Here is an 11,026-nt window from a genome sequence, read left to right on the forward strand (position 1 = left end):
TTCTGAGTTTATGTGCAGTGATAGCTGTGCAACATAGATTGAATGACTTAAGATGCATCTGAACGTGATACTGTTCCAGAAGATGCCTCCCTGCTCTGTACTTCCACAAACTGATTGAACACTGATGGAAGGAGCAGAGTTGTTGAGGTCTCTTCTCAAAGAAGAACATCAGTACTTCACTTTCTCCTTTCTCTGGACCTGCACTAGCTTTGGAAGGCTTCTGTCCCAAGAGCAGAAGGCAGCGTGGTCTCCACTTTCTCATTATTTTGCAGCTGTACCTAAAGCAACTCTGTGGAGTAAACCTGTTTTGCTCTAGTATTGGCTTGAGTATTTGGGGGAGGGCAGGAAAACTTCTTGGAAACATCATGCAAGATTTTCTGTTTGAGAAAGTGGAAAACATGTTGCTCTGAGAAGTAATTTATTGACACCTTTCAAATGTCTCCTCTGTATACAACACAGATTCCTGCAGTCAGACTGTGGCAGACTTGTGCTTCACTTGGCTTTACTCCTGAACAAACTGCTGGTGTTTGTCCTTAGAAGGTCTGCTCTCCACCCCACCCCCAAAGCCTCTTAATTTGACTTGCTTTCCTTGATATTCGCTTAATTCTACTTTGGAAAACTCAGTAAAATCTCAAACTGAAAAAGCAGTGGTTTATTGACGGAACCCTTTTCCATTTAATTCCATCTCTGAATTCAAGACTTTGATCCGTGCAGTTTCAGTCTGGTCAGAGCACAGCACTGAATCAGTAATGATGTCAGATGTGGGCGGGAGACAAAAGAGCCACCTACTCTATCCTCCTTTTCTGTCCCCTTTCCCCTGTTCCAGCACAAGCATTCCTGGTTGCAGGGAGTTCAGCTGGCCATGCACGTGGCTGGACTGTTGCCCTCTCTGCAGTTCAGTAGGATGTGACTGAGGCTTTAATTAGGATTTTTTTTTTTTAATAGGCTAGTCTGCTCAGCAGCTTGGAAAAGTTTGTTAAACCCACTTCATTTTCCACTGGGGCTTGATTAATTTCTGTGTGTGGATGAGGCCTTAAGGATGGAACCTGTCACTTATTTCAAATCACTTATTTCATCTTTAGATTTGTTTTCAGGTCTGAAAGAGAACCAATTCTGAAAATAAATAAAAAGCAGTTAAGTGGGCATGAAACCTTCATACTGAAGTGTCAGTAGTGGTAAGGTTTAAGTGCAAATTTGGAAGAACTTCCCCTCCTCATGCCAAAACAATCTTTAGAAGAGGAGACAATATTTAGAATAGTTGATATGATGTGATTACATATGAATAAATAAAAAATGTTTTGAGATAATGACTATAAAGCTGATCACAGTGAACACTTAACTTGATTGTGAATGGGAACTGAGGTTTATTTCAGGTCACCAGAGTTGCTTTGAGGTTTATTCATCTGCTAGACCTGACACATGATGCACCCAAAGTACAGCTGGGAACTAATGAAATCCCTGTTCTTGACATGTGCCATGAGACAACTTGATATCTCGTGGTCTGGGGGATTTACAGGTGTGTGTAAAGGGCAGGGTTGGTAGAAGGCAATACAAGTCTGGAACACAAGATGTTGAGTAACTTAGTGCTGAGAGTGAGGTAGTGCCTGCTGTGAATTTCCACTGATTTGAAAGTCACTGGGGAAGCGAGCACAGTAACAGCTGATAAACTTCAGAGTTGGTCAGTCTCTTAGAATTAACAAATACCAAACTATTATTGGAAAAAGGAGGTTTTTTTGTTTCTGGGCCAAATGAATTTTGAAAATCAGACGTGGAAACTGGCTTGAGGAGTCCCTCAGACTTGCAAGCCTTGTGTTCTCTGTGGTTGAGCCTGCCAAGTGCTGAGGTAATGGGCATGGGGAACAAATTCAGAGTAATGTCAGCAAGGTGGAATTTAATTTTTTTTCTGCACTCTATTCTCTACACACTTGATTTTATAGCAATCAAACTGTTAAATAGCACACCTGAGTGCAACTAAGACTTAGCTTGCATTTTAGGTCAGTCTTAGTTCCACCTAAAACCTAATTTTCACTACTGATCAGCTTTCTGAATCTTGCAGGACTGTAATTTTCATCTGCATTGCATCTAAAAACCTCTTGGTTGAACACATTCAGACACAAGGAGAAAATCTTGTTCAAAACAAATTTTTAAAGCAATGTAAGGCTTAAATGACACTTTCCAATCCTCACAGTCACCTTTTAACACCAGCCATGGACAAATTGCAGTAAAACATGTCTGAACTGGTGTTTCCATAGCAAGTGGAGCATTAGGACACCGCCGCAGACCTTTGGTGTGTAAGTGGAGCAGGAAGCATCATTCTGTGAGATATTCAAGGTTATGCCTTTTGTAAGTGCATCCAAGTTGCTTGGTTTTCCAGCTGGCCACCTGCCATGGAAAAGTCCAAGCTCAACATTCTCGGATGGCTGGTGTTAGCTGCTTTTTCAGCCCACAAGATCTAAGATACTTGTTTCCTATCCCTTGATCTGATAAGATCTGGAAGGGAAGCTCGCTGGTAAACTTGTGATTTAGTCTTGATCAGATAGTCAGTACTGCTGACTGGATTAATTCAGAAGGTACTTTTTTATTGTCAGTGTCTATTCTAGTTCTGCAGATGTCTTCTGTAAACAAAGCAAGTTTCAGGTTTGCATACTGAACTGCTGGGAGCAAAGCACAGAGCTGGGACACAGAATAACGGGATTGTGCATCATTCCCGGTGATGTAAAAACATCCAATCACTTCTAAATTCTGATGCATTAGTTGAAAATGCCCATTTTTGCATGGCAGCTGCCCAGTGAGAGTAAATGGGATAATTTCCTAGTGATTAGCCAGAATCTTGGAGCGTTTTTCAGCTCAGGACTCTGCTGGAGCTGTGGCAGCCGTGCCTCTTCCAGCCGCCGCGCTGGGGCGTGGAGCTGGATGAGAAGCTGGGCTGGCGTGTGCTCGTTCAGCTTCACGGAGAACCTCCGGTGTGTGAGATGAAAGGGCTCTGGCAGCAGCCTCAGACAATGTATTCCCTCAGACAGTTGGCAGGGAAACAGGAAGGAATCCTTTCATGGGATGCTTATGAGTAGGTCTGTCGCCCGTTCGTGCCAGGATGAGCGTGTGTGAGCCGGGCCCGCTGCTGATGTTGGATACAGAAATCAAACTCTTTGTTGTCTAAACACATTCTTCCACGTGAATTTGGTACATATCCTGTTGCATCTGCTTCTTCACTCTTAGCTGCAAGTCTGGTTAAGGATTTTTTTCTAAATTTATTGTTTCAAAGCTAGAATCTCGGTGTTAGCATTGCACTCTGCATCTTTGTGTTTTCTTTGTGGTCAGTACTGTTTTCCCTGCTGTTTGCACCTGTTTTTCTTCCACTCATTGCAAATCTGGGAAGCAGGAACAGCAGTGATGAAGACAACAAGTAGGAGTAAAATCAAAATAATAGGAATTTTTTTTGTTAATGTTTCTTGAAGCTTAGAGTGAAGGATGAGCCTGCCTTAGTCTGTTAGCAGAAAATCCCTTTCCTGCTGGAAGCACTGCTGCTGGTGTGCATATTTGAGACAAATGGACAGAATTGTTAACATAGCACCAAAAGTAATTTATCTCATCTGCATCCTGTTGATGTAGAAATACATAGAATTTCAGGAAAAAAAAATGTAACTTCATTTTTCCCTTGCAGCACTTTGAGAAAGAATTGCTGTCCCTGATTGCTGGAAAAGGCTAACACGGGTTAAGAGTTGCCCTTCAGCACAAGAACTCTGCTCCTGTTTTAGGAGTGTTTCTTAGCTGTGGTTAGAATTGCAGTCATGGGGATTCACAAATCTTAGCACTGATGTGGGAGCTCAGATTAGCCTCAACTTTGTAGGGAAAATCAAATAGATATTTATCGCCCATTTTTTTTTTATCCATGGGCTGTAAATCACACAGATTGGCCACGTGTCATGTAGAATGAGTTTATTAAAACCCATCTTTACATGTACAAGCCAGTTCTTCCATTGTCCATTTGTACTGAGCTGACAAATAATGAAATTTTAAAATGTTTTGAGACTTTAACATCTGATGCCTCCACTGTACAACTAGGCAGTGGAAAGAAGAGGTAATTTTTAGAAGTTTGGAACCATATGGTACTTTTTTGTAGTTGGTGTGTTGGTAGGGTACAGATAGCAGCAACTTGGATAAGCCCTGGAGTTACTGGATCAGAGCCAGGAGCTCAGTGTGTTGTTAAGGAGGAAGTTAAATAACACTGCAGAGATTTGATAGTTAAAATTCTGTACAGCCTAAATATGGAGAAGTGGTTGGTGTCTGCCTTGGAGCTGGTGATTGAATGAAAAATTAATGTTTGTCTTGTGTCAATAAATTTCAGTGCCCAGACAGGATGTAGAACAGAACTATGGTGTAATGGGCATCAGCTTTTTGGGGCAATTTAGGTTACTTCAGCATCCTTGGAGGGAATTCTGAACAAGCCCAGACTTGCTCACCTCCTCGGAAGATAATACTTAATTCATCACCCGTCACAGAGAAGAGAACAGCTTTTGGCTGTAGGAAATCCATGCCCTGCTAACAGTGAGGCTGAAAAGAAGTGCAGGTTTAGAAGTAATCTGTTGAAGGAGCCTGCTGGTTTGGGAAGGGGGAGTTGTTTGTATGTTGTTGCAAAAAAATCTAAAATTCATGTGAATTTTAGCCCTTGGACAGAAGCAGGGTGTGGAACCTGGAGCCGTGTCCCTGTGCTCACTTCCAAAGGATGAGTGTGTTCTGGAGGCAGGATGTTAAACCTGCTTCTTGTGTCCAGTAGGTTCTCACTAAGGAAAGTGCTTCCTCTTTTCTGGTGAGGTTTTGGGTTCTAATTTCAGTCCCCAAAAACTTGGCTGATGTAACATCTCCAACGTAATCAAATACGTGTCTCCTGGTTATTTTATCCCGATTGTGCTCGTAACCTTGCTCTTCCCTTGGGCCTCTTGCTTTTTTATAAAACATCTGAAATAGTAACACTCAGACTTCTTACAATCAACAGATGATTGACATCCCAGGAAACCTGGAAAAAATGAGGTCTTGATGTTTGAAAAACAAAGGTTTTGGTTGCAAGTTTGCATTCTGTCTGTCTGTGTCTCTGGCAGCCCTAATGGAATGGTACCCTATATAAAGGCCAGCTCTGGGTGAAATTACCTGTCAGTGCTTTAAGTCCATTCTATTTGTGTGTCTGAGATCTCAGAATTTACAGGCTGGGAGATTCCCAAATGGCCTTCTGGATTTCCTCTGTGTTTCTCAGCCCTGCTGCTGAATGTTTTAGAGCTCCTGAGCAGAGGGTGGGTTACCAACAGTGACAGTTCTCTCACCTGGCAGATTCAGCTGCAGTTTGTGGCAATTACTTAAAATATCTCTTTTTCTGGGTGTTTTGTGGTATTTGTGGGAATCCTGTTGGATTTGTATCTTATGCTTCCTTGAAGTGTAACATTTCCTTCCTGTGTGTGGTTTAATTCATCATCTGAAACAAGCTAAGACTGACAGGTCTACCTTAAATTGTGCACTCTAAATTTAGCAGCCAGAGACAGAATGATCAGGAAGGGCTAAATTAATATTATGTCAAAAAGGCCTTGGGACAAGGAAAGGAAAAAAGCCAATTTGGAACACAGGGTCCCCTTTCAAGTCTTCTAGTTCAGAGCAGAATTCAGAGGAACTGCTTTTCAGAAGGAGAAGTTTGAAATGAGCCAGTATTTCAGGGGACTGAACACTGGGATGTTTCACTGCCCTTTATGGTCTGACCAAGAGTCACTTTGAATAACTGGCTGAGTGAGAAGTTGATAAATTCTGGCCTTGCAGAACATTTCTTATTACTGAGTTTCTGTGGGTATTTTAAAGTAATCTGCATATGATCTGTTGTGCATTTATTTTCATGAAATGAATACTGCTTGGGAACCCTGCCCAAAATGAGGGTATCAATGGCAAAGGAAGTGATGCCAGATTAGTTATAATATTTCTGTGTAGAGATTTCCTATGTGCTCCCAACGTAGCCTGAAGGGACTGGGATGTTGAATTCAATTAGTTATTTTCATGGTGACTTGTTTGGAGCTGATGTTAAGATGGCATTCACATAGTACAAAATATATAGATTAAAAATTCCTTAATTTCATGGCTTTTGCCCCTTGGGAATGCCATGGTCAAAATAATCTAGCGTATAAAAAGAGTTTCAGAGGACTATTTCAGGAAGCAGGAATATATGTTTACATTTTAGCTTTCCTCCCTTTCTCCTCGACCAGTCAGTTTTTAAACAAATTGTACTATTTTCTCTGGCTTCACCAAACTTCATACTGCAGATAGGGCAGTTAAAAAAATAATAATTGGGGAAAAAAAAAATATCCAGCAGTGATGCTGCATCGTGGAACTTGTGGGCTCATTTCAGGCCTTCTGTTTGTGTTTCTTGATTCCCCCAGTTCCCAGATGTGCAGTGACTCATCCTACTGAACAATGGGAACAGCATCTCTTATTCCTTCTCTTGGTCCCGCTTGGCAAAACTGTTACTCAGAGGATATGTAGTGCAGAGGGGGAGATTAGCACTGGGAGGATGAGTCAGCCAGGCCTTTGTGGTAACTCTTGTGTGGGGAGAAGAAGTTGAGGACTAATGGTCTGTTCTCTGGTGCACTCAGAAGGACTGTCTGAATTATGGAAAATTCATAACTCAGGGTTTCGCTCTTCCCTTCCCAACCATTGTCCCATGCAGGACAACACTTGGACATGTTGATTTATAATCAAGGAGGATTAAAAAAAAACCCCAACCCAGGTAGCTGGTTTGTGTCAACAGCCACATACGTGATGGTCATCTCAGGTTTTGCTGTTAAAACTTTCAGATGTGAAAATACTAATGGACTGTTAGTTCAAAATGAATTAAATAAGACATGTCAGTGCACGTGTGCTTCACTGGCAGGCTCTGCTGGGACTGTGACGTGATGGGGCTTCCTATCTGAGTACTGTGATGGTTGAAATTAATAGTCTTTAAGATTTTAACATTATTTATGAATATTGTTGGAATATTTTTTAAAGGAAATAGTATACTCACAGGGAAATACAAAAAGTTTTGGGTTTTATCAATTTCTGAAAAACTCAACAACCTTCTATGAACGTCGTTGATCTAAGGAAGTTTCTTGAGCTGCCACAGTTTTTCTCCCAACACCAGCCCATAAAAGATCTGACCTGGACCTTTTTTGTTTGTTTTTTTTTGAGTGAAAACACCACAAAGTGATTATATTTAGGTATTTACATGCAGTATAAACACATATAGTGTATAAATATACATATAATATAAATAACTTTGGCTTTCCTTTCTATTTTGCTACTTGCAAACGTGGCTTAAAATAGATGGCGAGTTTAAAAATCTCTTCTTTTTTCACTAGAACCGTTAAAATACTGAAATTGGAGTCATCAATCTGCCTGAAGATATTTTTAGTATCTGATGAATCAATTGCAAATATTTGCTGCCACTTTTATAGGAAGTCCTGCTGGTGAACCAGAAATAACTAGCTAAGATCTGGAGAAGGAGAGCATTTGAAGTGCTAAGCCAGCTTTGAATGCAGCTGAATGGTCAGACACATATTGGAGGAACACTAAGAATTTGCCCCAAAAGAGCCAAACAAGCTTCTCTGTGGTCAGTGTCTTCAAGAGAAAACAGTAATTGAACATGAGATGGGCAGCTGATATTTCATTTTGATAATAATTTGCCTTGAATGGAAAATCTACTTTGATTTATAAACTCTTTGTGGGTGTGTATTTTTATATGCATACATATAAATATCCACAGACATTTGTATGGGTTTGTAATACCCGAAGCATGAGACAGCTTTGCATAAATAATAATTTATCACTGGAATTCAAAACTGCTTGCAAGTGCACCTTGATATAAAGCTAAATAAACTTGCCTTCTAGATCTGATTAATACTGCTGTCTGTTTTCCCTGGATGACAAGGAAAAATTTGAATAGAAAGGAATGTTCAGTTAGTATAATGGTTCTGATTAAAAATACTAACACAGAACAGTCGTAAAACCTGGAGTTTCCATATTTTCCTCATTTAAATATGTTACAAGTTACTCATCAAGTCAATTAATGCTGAATCAGTTGTGTGTGCAGCCTGTGGATGAACTGAAATGCCCCACACACTTCCCAGAACGTCCCAGTTTTCTGTGAATCTGGCTAAGATGTAGGACAAGATTATTCCAGAAGCCTTTGGAGCAGTAACTGAATCCACACTTCCGTAGGCCATAACTCAGGACTTAATCAGAGAATCATTAAAGCAGGTTTTCAGTGTGTGCAGTGGGCTTGGGGTTGTTATTGTTTTGGGAGCTTCTTGGCGGGTGTTTTTCCTCCCTTCATGTTTGTGTGCTTTAATGTTTTGAGCTTTTTTTAACTTCAGACCCTCTGGAGCTTGTTGGGGGTTTGTTGTTTTGACTGGAAACAGATATTTTGACTTAAGTACTGGATGTCTTTGAATTCTGTGCTGGAAGAGAATATTCAGACACCTTCAGATCTGTCAGACCGTGCATATGGTGCTCACACCTGTTCTAGCAACCTGACTTGGTTACCCAGCTCTCCAAGTGTTTTGCAATTACTGCTTAAAATTTCCCAGAGTGAATTAACTTGGCTTAATTGCAGCTCTAGGAGGAGCTGTGTAAGAAACTAGAGAAGTCTGCTTTCCCTAAATCCCTGCACAAATGAACGTGCTTCTTTTTTTTCATTAATTAGTTTATTTTCTTACCTTCCTATAAATGTGCAAAATGTCCCAGTGATTGATGTGTGGGGTGGGAAATAGGGGAGGCAGAAGCTGTAAATCAGGTGATCCTGCCTGTGTGTCCCAGCAGTTTAAGGCATCCAGCTGTTTCCTGCTCCGCGTGGGAGGGTGGATGGACAGCAAGGCCTCTTAAAGCAACTGGGTTCCTGCTGGAAAATAGGAAGAAGCCGTATCAGAGATGGCCCCTTTGCAGTATTTTTGCACATCTAAAGGCATTGTGTGGGACAGAGCACAATAGAGAGAGATGGGGGTTTTTTTTGTGGCTTCAGTGATCTTTTATTTTTGGGCTCTCCCATCTCCCAAACATGACTAATGCTGTACAGGAAGCCCTTTTCTCTTATTCATGCAGTCTGTGATATCTCTTCTGATCCACAGAGTGCCAAAAAATACAGGAAATTACTTTCACCTTATGAAAATTCATGATTGTAAGGAAGCTCTTAGAGCAATTGTTCTTTGGAAACTTGCCCCCCCACTCCAACTCCTTCAAAAAAAAAAAGGTAATTTGTTCTGCTAGCAATCCACTGTAAATCTTTTGTTGATACATGGTAGTCTTTTGCAAATACTCTGTTCTCTCTCCTTTATGAAAAGACACTTCCAGTTTTAAATGTTAGGAAATAATAAGCTCCAGCTTCTTTTTGTCTGTGCCTTATGCTGGGAGTGTGTATTTGTGTGATACCCTGAATCCTCTGATCTCCAGTCTGATTCCTCACAATGAACTGTTGTCTTGCCATCTGTTTACAGTTGTACTGCAGGGGAATAATTCTGTTCTGCTGCCTCAAGGCCAGGGTGTCGAGGAGAAGGTGTAATTTAAGAATTTATATTGCTCTTGGAGTCTGAGCCGGTACTTGGAGAAAGTTCCATTCTGAATTAGTGACTTGGTGAGGGCACCTACAGTCGGTTTGGTCACTGCTGACACAGCTGTGATAAAGAATTTGTTTTGATGCCTAAAATTATTAAAAGGCAGCAGGATTTTCCCATTTTATCATTCTCATGACATGGCTACAACTGCAAGACACATGTCCTGAACAATGAAGACTCCTTTCTCACTGAACAGATCTTCATCTGAAGAAATGCAGGGGAAGTGTTTGAAGGAGAGTTTCGGCCCAGAGCAGTCTGCACAAACCTCTTAGGCAAGAGGAAATTTTCACACAAAAATAAATTTTCCCTGTAAATGCTGCCTATTTCTTCTCAATATAACTTGCTAAACTTTGTACAAGAGGAGCAAATCCATTGTTAAACTCTCGAGCCTAAAAGGGAAGCTGTCTGTAGAAGAGCAATTCCTTCAGAATATTCCTTTATTTCATTTGTTTGTGACAAGCCAGTCTAGCTTAAATCATCACAAATTGTGGATGACTTTTAAACCTTTCACTTTTCTGAAGATATGCCACCCAGTCTAGGATGTTCCTTTGTTAATTTTAAACAAAATACATTGGTTTCTTAGAAATGTGTTTCGTTTTACTCCCACTCAGTGTCAGTTGACTGCATTCATCTTACAAGGGATAAAAACCCTATTTCTTTTTAAGTCAAGGAACTGACTTTAATAACACTTCCTTTTCATTGTGAAGATGCACTGGATAGATTTGAGCATTTATTCAAATCTCTACTCAACTTTGATTTCTCTAGAGCTAACAGACAACTGCATTTAGAAGAAATACTGCCTTTTCTGCACATTAGTACTATATTATGGCAGCTCCACTTGCTTATCAGCAGTTTGTGAATTAGGTTCTGTAATGCTTGTATTGTTGCAGCCCCTGAAGTGTATCGGGATGGTGCCCAAGCTTGCACTTGTGATGTTTGCTCTGTTAGCCCTCTGTGCATGTTGGAAAGTGAAAAGGCCTTAGTTCAATTGGATTTGCTGTCCCAGAAACAAGCTTAGTTCCCATCTCTCTCCTTTTCCCCAGGGTGAATCGGTGAAATACTTCCTGGATAACCTGGATCGCATCGGACAGCTGGTAAGACATCACCTTCCCTTTCTGAACCAGAGAGCTCAAAGGGACAGTGGAAGGAAGTCTGGGTGTGCAATGATTATTGTTTTTTTGGGGGGCAGTTTTTGTTGTTTGGTTTTTTTAATAATCATGTATTAAATAATTCCAGTGTTCTTTCTCTGGAAATATTAAACTCCAGCCTTTTGAAACTGAAGCTTAGTATTTGCTTAATCTTTTTTGACAGACAACAGATCATGGAAGTTGTATTTATGCACATATTTTCTTTTATCAGCCCTTCTGCACAGTCTCTGGATCTCATTCACTTTTCATGATGCTCTGATGGCT

The 11,026-nt window shown here is 40.6% G+C and overlaps 1 protein-coding gene across 1 annotated transcript in view; it reads left to right on the top strand.

Moving 5' to 3' along the window:
• The window catches only part of GNA12 (G protein subunit alpha 12), a 41,777-nt gene that overhangs the window by 22,852 nt on the left and 7,899 nt on the right, over positions 1-11,026 (top strand). The window contains exon 3 of the mRNA XM_050317849.1: positions 10,658-10,708. Within this exon, the coding sequence (XP_050173806.1) occupies positions 10,658-10,708 (51 nt within the window). The remainder of the gene's footprint in view (positions 1-10,657; positions 10,709-11,026) is intronic.

This window comes from Myiozetetes cayanensis, unplaced genomic scaffold, assembly GCF_022539395.1.
Source record: "Myiozetetes cayanensis isolate MyiCay16 unplaced genomic scaffold, myiCay2020 scf20-37, whole genome shotgun sequence".
In the NCBI taxonomy this organism is placed as follows: domain Eukaryota; kingdom Metazoa; phylum Chordata; class Aves; order Passeriformes; family Tyrannidae; genus Myiozetetes; species Myiozetetes cayanensis.